At 35.7% G+C, this 17,760-nt stretch overlaps 2 protein-coding genes across 4 annotated transcripts; one reads left to right on the top strand and one right to left on the bottom strand.

Moving 5' to 3' along the window:
* The first annotated feature begins 2,350 nt into the window (after positions 1-2,350).
* Positions 2,351-9,134, top strand: LOC112524679. 2 transcript variants are annotated; one of them, XM_025134618.1, is made up of 7 exons: positions 2,351-3,234; positions 3,425-3,533; positions 4,438-4,558; positions 4,677-5,396; positions 5,992-7,558; positions 7,643-7,690; positions 8,380-9,134. In XM_025134618.1, the coding sequence occupies exons 1-7, from the start codon at positions 3,039-3,041 to the stop codon at positions 8,811-8,813; spliced, it is 3,195 nt and encodes a 1,064-aa protein (XP_024990386.1). In that variant the 5' UTR covers positions 2,351-3,038; the 3' UTR covers positions 8,814-9,134. The 2 variants fall into 2 exon arrangements, with proteins under 2 accessions (XP_024990386.1, XP_024990385.1); XM_025134617.1 differs by having other exon boundaries at positions 2,372-2,682; positions 3,028-3,234; positions 5,992-7,690.
* An 874-nt stretch (positions 9,135-10,008) lies between these two features.
* LOC112524191 (putative polyketide hydroxylase) lies at positions 10,009-16,244 on the bottom strand. 2 transcript variants are annotated; one of them, XM_025133910.1, is made up of 11 exons: positions 16,043-16,244; positions 14,667-14,749; positions 14,437-14,572; positions 13,392-13,876; positions 13,233-13,280; positions 12,651-12,825; positions 12,294-12,406; positions 11,864-11,960; positions 11,522-11,741; positions 10,546-10,708; positions 10,009-10,450 (listed from the first exon to the last, which is right to left on the bottom strand). In XM_025133910.1, the coding sequence occupies exons 1-11, from the start codon at positions 16,242-16,244 to the stop codon at positions 10,046-10,048; spliced, it is 2,127 nt and encodes a 708-aa protein (XP_024989678.1). In that variant the 3' UTR covers positions 10,009-10,045. The 2 variants fall into 2 exon arrangements, with proteins under 2 accessions (XP_024989678.1, XP_024989679.1); XM_025133911.1 differs by lacking the exon at positions 16,043-16,244 and having other exon boundaries at positions 14,437-14,585; positions 14,667-14,752.
* Between the last annotated feature and the right edge of the window lie 1,516 nt (positions 16,245-17,760).

Raw genomic sequence — 17,760 nt, 5'->3', positions numbered from 1 at the left:
AAAGTATATCGATTGTACCTTAAATAGCTACTCGTTGACACCAATTATTAGTGCTTAAGAGTATCTCTAACAGATTTTTTGAACTGCAGAAAAATTGAGTTTTTATACTTTTTAACAGATTTTCTAACTTGTTCAGTAAAATAAAGAAATCCATGCAAAAACTACAAATATAAAATATGTAGGAGTTGAATTTTATTTTCTTAGAGATTCTAAATTTTAGTTCAATATTTAAGCAAATTAAAAAAAAATCTTTTGGAGTTGCGTTAAAAAGTCGATATGGGGTTGTTTGGCAGTTGTTGAATAATTTGGTTCAGAATGATTAAGGAGCTTTCATGATATAGTGCAAAATGAAATATAGTTATTTGGTAATTGTTTACAATGAAATTAGGGCGCTGAATGGTTAAGGGTGATCCAATATACAAATTTATTCAGAGAGTTTTAGAATCATTAAGAGATAATTTTTTTTTTGTCAAATAAGATTCACCTCTTAACGATTCAGATGTTGCCGCTTAATGGAACTATTAAGAAGTAAACAAACAATTATTAAATTCTTCGTATTATTGTCTCAAAATTATTTAACTATGATTTTATTGATTATTAACAGTTTTTATTTTGTATTATGTAAAATTATTGAAAAAGTTATTGTTTTGGTTTACAATCAAGAATCCAAGTTAAGCAGATGACATTTAAAAAATCTCCAACAAATTCTGTAATTTTTTTTTTTTTGGAGATTGTAGTTCAGTTTTATGTTCTAAACTATTCTCCAAAAGGGACCGGGGAATATAAACTAGACTTTTTTTTATCTGAATAAGATGATAACATCTCCAACAACTATGGTATAATATAATATCAGATACATCTATTTTAACAAATTACAGTATTGACTATATTATTAAGATATCCAATATATTGAATAAAATATTAGTTATTTTTCTTAGATATTTAGATGACGTTTGTTTTCTAAGAGGTGCTAAAGTCTGAAGTCTTATTTCACTTCTGATTAATAAGAGTAGGTTATAAAGTTTAAAATGTGAATTAATAAGACTGTTTATTTTGTAAGTTGAGTACTGTCTAAATTTGTTTAAATTATTTACTTTACCGATTAGACAATTATAATGTTGAATTTATAGATGTAATTCTTAAAGTATTATAGCTATTAAGAATTCTTCAAAATGGACTGTTAAATTATAGAACTAGATTTTTTATTGTTTCTATCGGCGGAGTTAATATTATATTATTATTTTATATAATATTTATTGAAAATTTTATAGGAATTTTAAATATATTAATATTGTTTAATAATATAATTAATATTGTAATCTCTAAAATATAAAAAATATTAGAACTAATTTTTTTTAGAAAATTTATTAAAAATGTTTTAAAATGAAATAAAAATAAGATAAGATCATATATTATAATTACTGTATAAATATCTTGTAATAATCATTAATTAATAACGGTTTATTTTAAAGATAATCCAAAAATAAAAAGGCAATTAAAAACCTCAGACACCCCCACCCCCACCCACCTTATGAATTTCTTTATTTATAAAGAAGAGTAAATTATACTTTTAGTCCTTATGGTTTGTTCAAAATATCTGTTTTTATCCCTATACTTTTGAAATTACAATTTTTATCCCAATAATTTATATTTTTTTGTTGTGTTAGGCGTCATGATTTATAGCTTTATGCAATTTTCATTCTGTGGTTTACAACTCTACTCTTTTTTGGTTTTTCATTAAGTCTTGTATAGATAAAGTTGTTTATATGAATGAATTTGTCTGTATAAATAGAAAAAACTTTTGTCTGGGATGATTTTTTCATAGATGGTATAAGCATTTTTTTTAATTGGGAGGAACAAGTTTGAAAAAAACTTGATTCTCTACATATAGCTCTTCCTATAAACTTATTGAACAAACCACGTTCTACATCATTAAGCCACTTCTATACAATTATGTATAACTATTATGTTCATTAAGTTGTTAATAAAAAGGCTCTTGGAAGCTATTTACCAAATTTTATATTAAGTCTTGTATGGATAAATTTGTTTGTTTCGATAAACTTGTATGTCTGGATAAATTGATGTTGTTTACTTCGTTATCTAAATCAACAGTCTGAAAGACATAAAATGGTTAATTTACCTCTCAGTATGAATTATGTTGTTTATTCTTGAGCCAAATGAAATAGCAACTACATGCAAACTATAGGGAAGAAAAGAACCCGCAATTTCAAAACCATAGGGACGAAAATTGCAATTTATAAGAAACCATAGGGACTAAAAACGTAATTTACTCTAAATAAAAAGATTAAAGAAATATTAACAGCAAACATGGTGAACTGGGACACAGAAAGAAAGAACCAAAGCAACAGCTCCTGCTCTGCTACCTTCTTCCTCCACTTTCTCTCTCTCACCATTTCCATCTGCATCTCCATCTTCCATCTCCATTTTCCTTTTCTCCATCATCACTCCACCTCTCTTCACGTGACTCACGGAGTACCCTTCCATTAGGGTTTCTTTCCACTCCAATTTTCACTTCTTTCCACCGACAAACACCCTTGATCCACCAAATTCCAACCAGATCCGACCAATTGCCTCCGTTTCCTAACTTGTATTGCTCTCTGATGTCCTCCTTTATCATCAATCAATTGGTTTGCTTTTGAAACGATTTTGACTTCCGTACGGGTGAGTCGACTAATTTTTTACTTGTACTCTTGAGGTTGGAAATTGGGAATTGGAATTTGGAATTAAAGAGAGTATTTGATTTGGTTAGGTTTGAATTCGACTACTTTTTGAGGGGTTTTTTTCTTCCTGTAACTGTTACTGGATCTCTTGATTTTTAAAGTATTTAGGGTTCGTGAGGTTTATATATTAAATTGGAGGTGATTTCATGGGAATTAGGTTGATTTTTGTTTGAGTTACGGGACTCCATAATATCGCATTTGAAGATGGAATTGAGAGGCACAAAGTGTTAGGTTTTACATACAATTGAGTACGTTATTGGGGATTAATGGTTGTTGAAAAGATTAGGTAACAAAGAAATGCCTGCTTCACCGGCGATGAGATATTCTCCAGGGAGGGAACCAAGAGGTGATAATCACAAGAGAGGACGTAGTCTCGAGAATGGAATAGTTTTCAAAGAGAGAGATGATGATCTTGCTTTATTCAATGAAGTGCAAACCAGAGAGAGGGATGATTTCTTGCTGCAGTCTAATGATGATTTTGAAGACACTTTTGGTAATTTCTTAAGATTTTTTTCATGTGGATTTCATACTACTATCTGTATATTAATTGAACTAATTCTTGTGTTGATTGCAAATTTTGTTTATCAGTTTAAGGTTGTGCACATTATGGAATGAAAGAAATGTCATTGTTACTTATTCTGGCTGACTTGTGATTGTTATGTTGTTGAATTGCAATTTTGCAGTGACCAAGTTGCGGCATTTTTCGGATCACAAGCTTGGAATGAACATTGCTTCTCGAGGAGAAAGCAGTGATCTCCTTAATACAGAAGAGGAAAAGAATGATTATGAATGGTTGGTAGTCATTTGCTTCTTATGCTTTTTACTCGCTAGTTAAACAAGTAATTTCTGCTGGGCTGTTATCCTTTTTTAGTTTCATTAGGATTCTTGTTGGTTGGAACCTCCTTTTGTTGAGAGACATGAAAAAGAAGCTTTGAGAAAACTGGTGTTTTCTGAATTTCTAGCCAAGACAACGTAAAATGTTACCACTACAAAGAGAAAAGAAATTGGACTGCATACTTGTTAGCACCTTTTGCGGATATGTTGTATCCTTTTGCAGGATTTATGCTTAGTATGTACATGGCCAAATACTTTAATTGGTTATCCACTTGCTATGCATACCATTCATAGTGATATACTCTTCATTGTAACAAAATATTGCTGCTTTAGTACACTACTTCATGTTTCCTGTGTTGTTCCTGATAGAACCCAGTAAAATTATCATGGTTCATGAGTGAAAATAGACAGGCCAAAAGCTTTAGCATATCTAATACAACTTTGGATTTTGGCCATTAAGTTTGGCATATCAAGATAATCATATTATGAATGAAATGGACGATCTGCCTTATTGTTATCTCCTACAGTTATTGATATGTGGTGTTTGTTTTAGTAACTGACTTACTGTGAAACTAAAAAAGCATGTTCATTTGTAGTCCAAAGTTGAAACTTACCATGTTATGCTTCCTATCTTTTTGGAATCAAATTTGGAGAATATATCCCTATTAATTTGGTCATATATTACTTTTTCGGTGCTTTTGTAAAACTTTGGCATTTGTCCATGGTCCCACAGAATTAAAATCTGGAGTGAAGCTAGTTGTTTATTATTCCAAATTCTATCTTAGTTCCATCTCTTTTAGCATCTTATCAAGTTAATTAAACTCTAGTTTTCAAGACTAATTTCTCATTTATGGAAATGAAGGTTAATAACTCCTCCTGATACCCCTCTGTTTCCCTCGTTGGATGATGAGGCACCTCAAATTATTCTTGCACAGAGGGGTAGGCCTCGAACTCAACCCATGTCTATCTCGAGATCATCCACAGTAAGTTGTTTATGTTGGTTAAGCTTATAAATATTAGATTTATTCATTTAGAGACGTTAATGTGTTTGAATGCTATCGTAATTCTTTTTCAACGTGTCTATTGTATGCTTGATTACAGATGGAAAAGAGTCACAGAAGCAGTAGAGGTAGTCCAAGTCCAAATCGCTTGAGCCCATCTCCACGATCTGGTAATACCACCTTTCAACCTAGAGGTCGGGCATCTTCAGGGCCTAGTTCTAGTCCACCGGCTACTCTAAGGCCTACTACTGGATCGAGGAGACTATCTCCCCCATCAAGTAAACCGTCTTCACCAGCCCCACGGGAGTCTACACCAACTTCACGGAGATTAAGCACAGGCTCCACTAGTACTATGAGCCCTGGTGCAAGGGGTACTTCACCTGTCAAGACAAGTAGAGGAAACTCGGCTTCACCCAAGGTAAGGGCATGGCAGGCCAACATTCCTGGTTTTTCCACAGAAGCACCCCCAAATCTCCGGACTTCTTTGGCTGATCGGCCAGCGTCATATATACGTGGGTCCTCACCAGCCTCAAGAAACGGAAGACATTCAAAGTCACCCACTGCTTCTAGAAGCATCAGCTCATCTCATAGTCATGATCGAGATAGACTTAGCTCCCGCAGTAAAGGTTCAGTCACTTCTTCTGCTGACGATGAAGTTGAATCTCTTCCGTCTATCACTCTCGACGGCCCAGAACGGTCAAATTCAAGGAAAGTGAGCGGCTTTCGGAATAATAAAGCTCTTTTTTCCCAAAAGCCAAGCAGACCAATTTCTTCTAGCTCTGCTCCAAAAAGATCCTTTGACCTGGCACTTCGACAAATGGTATTTAACCATCTATTGAATTACATAAAGTTCTTTTTGCTTCTTAGATCAGTGCATGTCACCATGTCGGTAATCGTCAGTTTAAACCACTTAAAACATTATTAAAATTACAGTTTTACTTGCCAACTTCCAGAAATTGGCACCTTTTTGGGAAGTATACAATTTTGGTGCCCTCTGATGAAAGATGTTGGTCTTATTTAAAGTACATTCAAAATGCCATATGATGTTCATTTTGTCTCTGAGGTTCGAGCCTAGTGAAACTTCTGTATTAACATTTGTCTGATACAACTTGTGACTACTACTGTTTTTTCACTATTACAACGACCTTTTATGGAAAGGCCATATACTCCCTCTGCCCCAAATAAGTGTTTACATTTCTATTTTAGTTTATCCCAAAATAAGTATCTACTTAATTATGACATGAAGAAGTTCATTACTCCTATTATTAATGGTGCAATTGTCATTTAGTTGATTAAAAAATGTGTAATAGTTACACATTTCCAAAACCGTGTACCTTTTCATTGTGGACTTTTATTTTGGGACGGAGGGAATACGAGGAAATGACAATGTTGAATGTTTTCATGTTCTTGTGTAGGATCATAGGAGAGGTCCTCAGAATATGTTCAGACCACTGCTCTCGAGTGTCCCTAGTTCAACCCTTTATGCTGGCAAGGCAAGTCCCGCTTGGAATTCTTCAGTAACGACTAGTAGTAATGCAAGCTCTGATCTAGATATGGGTGGCGCACATGATATCGAAGAGAGTGAACTAAACCAGGATGATGCAACTAGTGGATGTGTGAAGGTGCCACTGCCAGATTCTAATGTTGATGATGAAGTATTTATGTTCGAGAAAAGTGAAGACATGGGGCATGAAACCCATGATATTTCACCGAGTGTTCAGCTTGATTTCAGAGGGGACCTTACACTTCATTCTCGACAAGATGGCTTTGAAAGTCTTGTGGAACGTGATAGTGCAACTTCTGTAGTTTCAGATGATTTCCCAGAAGTTAAGGATATGTTAATTTGTTCTAGATGTGGTTGTACGTACTCTGTTATTAGACCAACAGAAGAGGAAATTAAACTTTGTGCAAATTGCCGAAAGTCATATTCATCAATGAGTATAAGCGATTCATCAATGAATATAAGCGATACAGTGACAAGCGGAGTAACCAAGGGGACTTCCCAAGCAGAACCAGCTATTTCAGACGAAGATCATGACTTATTCAAAACATTGAAGCCTGAAATGAGACTAGTTGAGTCTCCAGAAGTGACTTCTAAGATCGATGCACACAAAGATTTAGTTACTGATGCAGAGCCAATCTTGAACGTCGTATCAGAAAGTTCTCTTTCTGAGTCCCGGTCTGAGGAACAAGAGCCAATGCAAGTCAGCCATCCAGTAATTGGTCAACCAAGTATTGACTTTGCGCGTTCGAAGGTGGACTTTATAGGAGAAGGCATTTCAACAGTGATGAAAAGGTCAAGTAGCTTAAAGGGTCCTGTTTTCCGAAGTGGGAACTTTTCAGCCAGTAGCATCTCGTATGATGATCTTTCGTATGTGAGGGGAAGTACAAATAGCATGAGAAGCTCTGTGGGACGCGGGAGTGTGTCTGCATCATCGTCTGTTGACTTTGGACCAGCTATGCATACCGACCCTCGTTTACACCGTCAATTGAGTAGCAGGAAATCTGACATAGAAAATCACAAGTATCAACGTAGTGTATCGTCTTTATCTGGGACTTCTAGTCACGCTTTCCGTCCTTCAAGTGTTGGAACAAGCACACTTGATTCATTTGAGACATCTATCGTCCGTGGGGTGAAAGATGTTGCCGCTGCTACTGCTGCAACTGTAGGTTCTCAAGAAAACTCGGGTGAAAATGAAGATGTGAATAACGTTCGAGTGGAAATTGCTTCAACCCCAGAACTGCCAACAATCGGTCAAACAGCTCTTGATTCACCTGAATCTTCAAATCTTGAAGAGCCTGCTTCGTTTCAGAAAGTGGAAGAGTCGGGAAAGGATACTGATGCTTTAACGGCTTGTACTTCTGAGGAAGATACGAGTCTAGATCCTTGTGTCGAGAGCATTGATGTTGCAGAAGTGCAACTGGGTGCCATATCAGAAGGAGAAGTTGGTCATTCTTGTTCGTCTTCTCATACTTCACAAGGTAACGTTTCTCAACGTTCAGATAGCAGCATAGAAGAATTTCAGGACCCTCATGTTCCTACAGCACTTACTAAAGATATAGCAGTTTCTGCCACGGATTGCGATACTTCAAATCATTCAAGCAGCATTATCGGTATGTACATCTTTGAGTTTTAATTTATCGCAACCTTTTTTCTCTATTCGCCCTCATTTGGTATATTGTAGGTGATACCCATGAGACCTGTTAACCAGCGTCTAAATAGTAAGTCAATGGCTGAAATTTAGGAAACCTTCTAAATTCTAATCTATGTGCACTCGATATGGCAGCTAAATAGAGAGATGATGACTACTTTGTTTATCCCATGAAAATTGCAACATTTCTTTTGGCAAATTTCAGAGTTCGAATTGCTTATTTGCCTATGTCCACTCCTTATAGATGCTATTGATTCGGTCCACAAGATTCTGTTACTAGTGGATGTTATAAGGCATCTGGTAGATACAGTTTTATAAAACTATGTTTCTGGTCAAACGTAACATTTGAAGGATATGTTTAGATACGCTACAACAAAATTGGATCTGTGGGATGCTAATAAATGACTTTATACGACTTAAGTTTATAGAACCAAACCAAAAGCGTCCTATCTAAAAGTGTTAAAAAAGGTTTATAGGGCTCTTTTAGGCGTTTCAACAAGTTTTTAGGACGCCTTTAAAATAAAGTGTCCTATAAAGCCAATTTTGTTGTAGTGATAGTTGATTAATAGTCAAACACGTCTATTAAACTGTGTCAAGTCAAATATTGCAGTATTTTGTATACTAACGTAAAGATTCCTATATGGCACACAGAGGAATCTATGGTTTTGGTCAAAGGCCAAGGGGGAATAAAGGGTAGAAGCCTGACATTAGAAGAAGCAACGGACACCATACTCTTTTGCAGCTCGATAGTTCATAACTTAGCCTACGAGGCTGCAAGTATAGCCATCGAGAAAGAAACCCAACCCAACAACAATGGTTCTTGGCCACTCGTTCCGGCTGTAGGAAAAGGTTACTCCGCTAGAAAAGAGGTTCAAATCAGAAAAACAAGCAGCAAAGGGTCATCATCAAAGTCCCAAAAGGCGAGACAGAAAAAAGCAACGAAAGCAGCAGCAGCAGAAGTTCCTAACAACACAAATATCGGTGAGGAAACTGATTTACCGAAACCCCGAATTGTTTTTCCTAATAACAAAGAAAACACCAAACCTCCAAAGCTAGAATCTAAATGCAACTGCAGAATAATGTGAGAGAGAATTTAATCAAGTATTTGGGAGAAATATTGAACTTCTGATTTTTGGGTTCCACTTGATTTGATTTGTGTAAGTATTGTAAAGTTAATTAGTAGGTTAGAGCTTATGGGGGTTTCAATCTTTATTTTTTTGGCTTAGTGATTTATATTTGGTATTATATATATATATATAGGACAGAGCACAACAGAGCAGAAAAGCCCTAATTCTTTTTAGTATTTGTGTTACTACTAAGCATTAAAACAGTTGTTGATTGTTGTTTGAATGTGAAGATTTGTTTCTGGCCTATTTTGTAACTTGATTGATTGATGATTTTAAGGCGAGTTCTTTTTATGTTTCTTTTGTATTAAGTTGATGGCGGTTAGAGATATCGTTTGCATATATCCTACCATTCAGACACTACTTTTGCATTGGATTTGTTGGGTTTTTTTGTTTGATTTAACATTAAGTTGGTTTGTATTCGGATGTGATATTTATAGTTATGTCCGACAAAAGGATATTCCGTCACCATTCAGACACTGTCTTTGCATTGGATTTGTTGGGTTTGTTTTGTTTGGTTTAACGTTAAAGTTAGTTCTGTATTCAAATGTGATATTTATAGTCATGTCCGACAAAAAGATATTCCATACGCGTTTCCAAACTTTGAATTGTTTTTTGATAGATTGCGTGTTGATGGATTGTGTGTTTGGTGCGAGGGGCATGACGGGATATTCTCTTATCTTTTATGTGAAATTAGACCGAACAAGACAGAACCTGAGTGGGATAAAAATGTTTTTTTTTTCTATTTCACCAGAAATATGCTCGCTCTTGTATGTCTCGTCCAATGCGCATACACACCCTTAGTGTGATACTCATTGGTTATGAATGGATGTTAAATGAATATATCTACTCCTCAGCCAACAATACATGATTGTTTGGTAGTGACTTAATACTATAGAAAGTGGCTTGTGTAATAAACTTATAGGAGGGACTTTATGCAGAAAGTCAAGTTTTTCCAAACATGTCCCTCCCTATCAAAACTTCCATTTATAAAAAAACCTAAAAGAAATTAATTCACACAAACAGTTTTATCCATATAATAAAGACTTAACAAGAAACCAACCAAACAATGCCTTAGATAATAAATAAATGGACAGAATTATATTATTACATAGCATCTGAATAAACATTAATCATCACAGACATACATGATCATTGCTAAATTTCTATGAGCATAGCTAAAAACAACTATACTATGATCCTATTCCTAAAATGGCTGAGAAAACCCTTTTCATCTCGAGCTGGATATCGCCAACCATGGCTGATTTCACACGCCAAGCGATATGATCATCCGGCCGAACCAAAATAGCTCCCATATGTGTCATTTTACATAAACCCCACCACGACGATGAACTTGATTCCCGTCTTACCTCCACAACATCAATATAGTTTTCCCAGGGTGCCAGTGATTCCTTGCTTCTTGCGTCTACGTTAACTAAACCGTCTGGCCACATAACGCACACCTTAACCAAAATGTTAAGTTCATTGGCAACATTAAGTACGGCATGAGCTAGCCGATAGGATGAATCTACTGGTGCAATTATCAGAAGAAACTCGACTTCGTCTCTGGAGATAAGATCCAATGTGGAAATTGTTGCCTAAAACACATTGTGTGTATGAGCGAAAGACCAACATAAAGATAGGTTTTAGAGGGCTAGTTTTGGAAATGATGACGGAAATTGGAACTGCATACCTCTCGTGTAACTTCGGATAGCACCCGAACATTCATATGAGGCAACCTTGAGCCTGGATCTGCTGACGGAATGTATTCCTGCCTACGACCAGTTGGGGGTTCTGGTTTGTTTGGCACAAAGCCCTCATCGTTGGGTTCAGGTAACAGTGCTCCTTCACGGTATCTAAGACGGAAATCTTGGGGTTAGATTAGATTTAGATGGGTGTTTGATTAACTAGATGCCGTAACAAGATATTTTGCACCAAGGATGGGACGGGATAGGACAGGAGGGAACAAAAAAATGCTTGTTCCACACTTGTTGCAACAATTAGGGTATGTTTGGTTGGTTTTTCATCAAGTCATGTATGGATGAAGATGTTTGTGTGGATTAATCTGTTTGTATGGATTCGGATGGTTTTTGTTTTGGAGGGTTTTTTCATAGATGGAAAGTGTTCTTTTTTTAATTGGGAGAGGCGGGTTTGGAAAAAAAAAAACTTGGCTTTCTGCATAAAACTCTCTCCAAAAAGCTTTTTGAATAAGCCACTTTCTATATCATTAAGCCACCACCAAACACTCAAACAATCATGTATAGCTGACCGAATAAGCTGCAAGTGTCATTAAGCTCATTAAGCTGCTAAGAAACAACAAAATTGAACTTTTTTGTCCCACCAAATTAGGTGGAACAAAAATCAGGGAGATGGGAACAAGATTTTTAAATTACTAAGTTACCCATGTCAAATTACAACCTTAAAACCTTGCACAATTTTTTCACCCACCTACCTAAACACTCGCCCTATCAAAATTCTTAATAGCATTATCAATTAGAAATGCATTTTCCCCTCGTGTTCGGCTATAGCAAGATCCCCTAAATCTAGAGCCGCTTGGGGTCCGGTGTTGTATGTGTACCAAACACACCCTAAGGGATGACCATGGTGCAGATCTTGTGAGAGTGCACCGTGTTTAGCTATTCCCATGAAAATGAAAACGGAGATCATACCTGAAACCTAAATCCTCAGCAGGGAACTGTAGTTGAAGGCTCTTTCCTTCTTCAAAAATCCGCCTTACTTTAGCAAGCCGTGAAGATCCAAGAGGATTGTCCTCGTTCAAAACAAAATCTGAGAGCTGTGCACGGCCTAAACTGAAAATCCCATCTAGCAGAGTCTTCTGTAGCCCCGGTGGTAAGATTGTACCTACTGAGCTATTGATAGCTTGATGTACTACAAACCATACAAAGTAAAAGGGGAATAGTAAGGAAAAAGAATGAGTGAATCACACGTCCATGAACAAGCCAAAATCTAGAATAAAATCCCGGAAAAATACTTGAGCTTCGAAACCCCACCTGAATTCGCAATGGTTGGATCAAGACCAAGTGCAGTAGGAACTGCCATTGCTGCTTGAAAATTTTGGATGCTGAGAGAAGTATTGAAGAGTGCAATCTACCAGTTAAAGAATCATGTTCAGCTTCTAGTTTTCTGCAAATCGAATATAAAAAAGGGTGACAAATACTCCCTCCTTCCATGAAAATAGCAACATGTTCCTTTTTCTGGGAAGAATCTAGGTTAAAATAATCTATTTGACCATTATGATCATTACAAGTAACCTAATGGTATTGATTTGGATCAACAAGGTTCCTATATTTCTCTTTATTGGAGGGTATTTTAGATATTTGACAAAAAGTCAGTTTACTTGGTGTATGAAGTCAAATATTGCAATTCTCATGGGAGGAAGTACAGAGAAAAAAAAAATATGAACACGAAGCAAGATAGTACCGGCCTACGTTCCATCTCATAAGTGGGAAGAATAGACATTGGAGTTATACCCTTGACGATTGCAGCCAGTTTCCATGCAAGGTTATGAGCATCTTGAATGCCAGTATTCATCCCTGCAACAGTACAAAGTAGAGAGGACACAAGAAGAATCAGTGTCCCTAGCCTTAAAGCAGATGGAGTATTTTATAGGTTCTAATTCAAATGTATTCCTCGACGGCTTTAGGTATTTCCAAGGATACTACCTCTGATAGAAGTTCTTGGAGACGGAAGATTAGAGTAGCAGACTACAGTTGGGGTCTTTGTAGCTCAGAGATACAAGTAATATTTCCGATATTTCCAGAAGGAAGTTTTACGTACCAAAACCACCAGCTGGAGGAAACCGATGAGCAGCATCACCAGCAAGTATTATCCGGTCCTCACACGCAAGATACTTCTCGGCAACTTCAGCATGCATCACCCATGGCTTTATGTCTACCACATTAACGTCTGCTAGTTCTCGTCCTACCAATTTGAAGATTAACCTCTTACACGTCTACAGAAAGTTGAAATTTTTTCAGAGAAGAATTGGAATTACATGCTCAAGAAAACCGATCAATCTAGTACTTGTTTTTAGTAGGAAGGTTGTGACACTAACGTTATCCCACTTGGACATGGGAGAAAGATTTGTAGCTGCTTGGTTGGGGTTACACTATTTGGTTGGCAATATGACAATCCATTTCAAGTTTGAGCTAGAACTTCAAGGATTTCTGATCTCTAATGGAATTTAAGCCCAGTTTCACTCACGTTAGAGCTTCTTGCAGTTTTCTAGATTAGATGGGGAAAACATTGCAAATTCCCAATTCTCCAAGTTCAGAAGTTTCAGGGATGTAATCCTTTCGCAGAAGAAGCCTCTTTCATCTCATGCGATGATAAAAGATTATATTAAGGAGAGATAAGTACCTCAGATGTGAAATCCTCAAAATTATGCTGTGGTGGATAGAACGGTATCTGTAAAATAGTATCAAAAAAATAAATACCATGTTTCCCCACGGTTGCATTTAAACGCTAAAACATAAAAAGAGGAGGAATTTTAAAGAAAAGGACTGAAATTGCCAGGACCTGCAATACAAATTCTCCTTGCTTCAAATCATGAGCAACAAGAACCCCAATGGCCTCAGGATTGAAAATAAAAAATAACATGCCCGGTTTCTCATACATCAAGTACTGCCCAAGCTCTTGGCTAAGAAAATGGACGCTAACAAGCTTTTGCAAGTCTTTTTCACCTCTCATTTCTATTCCAACCAGATTTCTCAGTGTACTTCCTGCACCATCTGCACCAACTAGAAAACTACATGGAATCTGTTTCTTTATGTGTTTCCCTTCCTTCACAAAAGATGTGGTTACATTAATGACGTTATCAGTTGCGTCAACTGATATACAATTGTGTCCCATCAGTATCTCCCTTTCCCCCAGCGGTCTGTGATCCAACCCCTCATGATTACGAATAGTGAATCCAATAGTTTCAAGTTGCTTAAGTAGCAATCCATTAAGTTTGTATTGTGAGAAATGTGCCACAGATACTGGACTGACAATCTTGTCAAAATCTGCATATGAGAGAACAATCAATCACTGTATTTCATGCGATCAAGAACAATTGGCTGCTATATTACTGAAACTATTTATTCAGTCACTCTATTTCATGTTTCAATCACTTATTGCACATCAGCCCTACTTTCTAGACAAAAGTTTGTCACTTCACCAGTTTATCCTTGTTAGAAATGATGTTGCTATTATGACTCATATAAGGTAAATGTGTCAGAAATTGTTATGTAGCCAAAAAGTAGAACTTTAGGCAAAAGGCTACTCAAATATGAGATACAATGGGAAAATAAATATCAAGTTGTAAGTGACCAAAACTTGTTTTATGTCATATAGAGGCCAAACAAACATCTAATCAGGGTATAAAAAGAATATCATCAATAAGCTGCTCTTCACACCTCCATGATCAACAACCAGACAAGAATTATCATCATGTCCAATCACTTAATATGTGACAAAGTAGTTCCGGTGGGGTCAAAAAACCAAGCTTACAACTATGTTAGATTAACTTCTTTTTTTGAATGGCACAATAGATTTATAAGTAATATTGTGAAGTAAGCTCTACCTTCAGTCTGCATATGGTCTACAGATCCTATAGTAGAACCAGTCAGTGATGTGCAGTATATGAACTTCCTCCAAAGTTCTACAGGTGGTTGAAACCGTTGAATCTCCTCTGCTAAGCCATCTAATTTGCGGAACACCTGACAAGTAAATCTACATCAAAACAAAGTAGACATGTTTACTGATGCTTCAACTTCTTATTAATTTCACTGCTTTTCAACATAAGCTACAAACCTCCATAGACCTATTGTTGATAAAATGTGCTTGTGGATGTTTGGAGAAGGTCATGCTTTTTTCCAAAACTGCACATTTGACACCTACCAGAAGGTCAAAACCAAGAAATGCATGTGGCACGTTAGCTCCAGTTTAGATAAAAAGAAAGAGCAGTAGTATAGAACTAATGAGAAACCAAAAGACTAAAAATGTGCAATTAACATGCCAAACTTCGATCATATAAGTGCTATTTTAAAGAACAAGTAGACAGAGTAAGGTAACCTGGAGTTAAAAAGAGAACATACCGAAGTTCAAACCACATCAATATTTTGATTATTCAGATTCTAAAAGCACTTATCCTCGCCCCACAAATATTAACATTGTTGGGATGCCTTCAATCCTAACCCAAATGAGATTCTAAACCCCTACATGAAAGACACTCCCATGAATTGGCACATGCTTTAGGGTTCGGCCCATCAGTTTTTTCACTTTTTCTTGTATATTTTGTTCTCCGTCTAGTGAAAAACCCATATGCCCATGGCGGTAGCCCAGTTGGGTGAACCATGTTAATAAGTTTGTGGTTATATGCATGTGATTTTCATTTATCTAATTCTGGGTTATCCCTGCAACCAAAAAAGGGCTCTATGGAGTAGCAGTAATATGATCACTGGGTTATACTCAGGATCCTCAATTCCCTTTATACTAGTGAGAAAAACAAACACCATTGGATGGCTGCAATCTCCCTCTTATAATTCAAAAAGATCTTCACGACTTATAAGGAGCTACTTCGAAGTTCGAATATTCTTTGCACCAAAAATATTCAAAATTCTATACAAAAAGCAAAGATTTTCTATCAAGCAGAACAAAGTCAGTCAATACACCAGGTCGAGGCTAATAAGATCATCCTCCCTCCTTACCAAATTAAATGCGACGTGTAGTTTTACAGAAGCCTTTTTAACCTATTACTTTAATGTTTAAATTCCCATTCAACAATGACAAATAGAGAAACGTCGAGACAAAACCCGAAGGAGCCTTAAGCACTTGTACAATGCTTCAAGATGCGATCAATATTATTTTATCAATTATGTCATTTAAACTCCCTCAAAAAGGAGATTGCTGCATTTGATTGGGACTGAAGGAGTAGCAATCACGAATTAAAATGGAAATCCATCAAATTATCAATGCTCATTAAGACCAATACAATTAAAATTCAAATAGGTTATTACAGATGAAAACGATAGTCTCCATCGTTCCAGCATACAAATTACGAGCACAATTGACAACACCCAATATGTGAAGCGAATTAACTTTCATAAACCAAACGCTTCTCTAATTCAACAAGAATATACATGAAAAAGAACAATAATTTAGGTACATGATTGTTGCAGGAAATATACCTAATTTGGTTAGAAGAACAGAGAGAACAAGTCCAACTGGACCAGCACCGACGATCAGAACTGGCAAAATCGAATCATTCTTCAAGTAATTTGATGATAATTCTCTCTTCTGTATATAATCACATGACACTTTTCTACGAATTCTAGTTTTTATATGAAAAAATGTATCAAATCTCCTTCTTGTGATTCCTAAAACCCCCATTGGAGAACAACATACGAAGGGTTTAGAAAGGCCACACCATATGAGCTCTAATTTGCTTTCGTCTCTCTTTGATAAAACTACATAAATGATCCCTATACTTATGCTAAAAGACATTAAGAACCTTAGACTTAGAGTGATATTTAATTTTAGTCCTTAAGGTTTAGTGGGAAGTATACGAATGGGGGACTAATATTTGATAAGTCTAGAAATCATTTGATCCAACTGATGATTGGATCGAATCGGTTCCATGTACTGAATATTACTACTGGTTATCCATTGGATCCATCTGATATTTTGATACAATTTTCAACCAACTATTCATTTATTTGAATCAGTCGGTTTAAATTGAATCAGATGACTTTTTGCACGCTATTAATTATACTTGTGTTTGCATTTTGCTCTTAAAATGATCTCTAGTCACCAATTCCGTTAAAAATTATCCGTTAAGAAAGGGTATTTTTATCTTTTCTTCCATTTCCTTGATCATTTGTCAAATAATTTTCTAAAATTTTATATCAGGTTAGATGTTGCATTTTCAAACAGATTATGAAAATTAAACATAGAGCAAATTACGTTTCTTCGTCGTTATAGTTTGTTATTTTTTCATAGATGGAAGAAGCATGTTATTTAACCAGGGGGGACATGTTTGAAAAAACTTGGTTTTCTGTATAAAGTATCCTCATATAAGCTTGTAAGTTTTGAAATTGTAGTTTTTGTCACTGTGGTTTGCAGTTTATTGTTATTTTCGTCGAAAAGCTAACTTCTATCTTTGAGTTTAAAATACGAAAACATCGAATTGTAAATCATAAAAACGAAAACATACATGAACGAAAATAGCAAATTTCAACGAACCATAAGGACAAAAATGTAATTTATTATTAAACTTAAATTGAGGGACATTTGATCAATTTAGCAAATTAACCTCTTAGGTATAAAAACTATACACGTTACCCCCTTGTGCTACACCTACGTGGTCCCTATGCCTCCCAAGTATTTTTCATACAAATTTGAAAATTATCAATAAAACCTTTAATTTTACAAAAAGTGTTATATATATATATATATATATATATATATATATATATATATATATATATATATATATATATATATATATGGATTCTGATGAGAATAAAAGTCACGATAAGAAGGGTACAAAGAGATCTTCACCTTAAGATCAATCATAATTGAAAAGTTTCACTAGATCAACACTGATAAGAAGCACCAGATCGATTCTCTTGTAAAACGCAATTCAGGGGTTGGTTTGAGATTAAAAGTGATCAAGGGTCCAAATCTCTTCTTACATTTATTACTTTAATTCTTATTCTTACACGATTTTGTGTGTGTGTGTGTACATGTATATATGAATTATACTAAATGGATTAATCTTTTGGGTTGGGATCTGATGAAAATGAGAGTTACAGTGATAAGCGTAAAGAAGGGATCTCCACCCTTAGATGCATATTGGAATGAAATGCATTAAGATGCACCGGATCAATCCATGTATCAAGTGCAA

The sequence above is a fragment of the Cynara cardunculus genome, assembly GCF_001531365.2.
Source record: "Cynara cardunculus var. scolymus isolate 2C chromosome LG 13, CcrdV1, whole genome shotgun sequence".
Classification (NCBI taxonomy): Eukaryota; Viridiplantae; Streptophyta; class Magnoliopsida; order Asterales; family Asteraceae; genus Cynara; species Cynara cardunculus.
Note: the sequence above shows the minus strand (reverse complement) of the source record. Positions and strands in the feature narration are given on the sequence as shown.

What these genes read in the sequence shown, in the direction of transcription:
- LOC112524191 (XM_025133910.1), bottom strand. Translation starts at nt 16,244, where the DNA reads ATGGGGGTTTTAGGAATCACAAGAAGGAGATTTGATACATTTTTTCAT. An exon ending in ATGAGATGGAACGTAGGCCG is followed by an intron (nt 11,961 to 12,293) that starts GTACTATCTTGC and finishes TTTAACTGGTAG; the next exon opens with ATTGCACTCTTCAATACTTC. An exon ending in TATCCGAAGTTACACGAGAG is followed by an intron (nt 10,451 to 10,545) that starts GTATGCAGTTCC and finishes AATGTGTTTTAG; the next exon opens with GCAACAATTTCCACATTGGA.
- LOC112524679 (XM_025134617.1), top strand. Translation starts at nt 3,039, where the DNA reads ATGCCTGCTTCACCGGCGATGAGATATTCTCCAGGGAGGGAACCAAGA. An exon ending in TGATTTTGAAGACACTTTTG is followed by an intron (nt 3,235 to 3,424) that starts GTAATTTCTTAA and finishes GCAATTTTGCAG; the next exon opens with TGACCAAGTTGCGGCATTTT. An exon ending in ACCTGGCACTTCGACAAATG is followed by an intron (nt 5,397 to 5,991) that starts GTATTTAACCAT and finishes GTTCTTGTGTAG; the next exon opens with GATCATAGGAGAGGTCCTCA.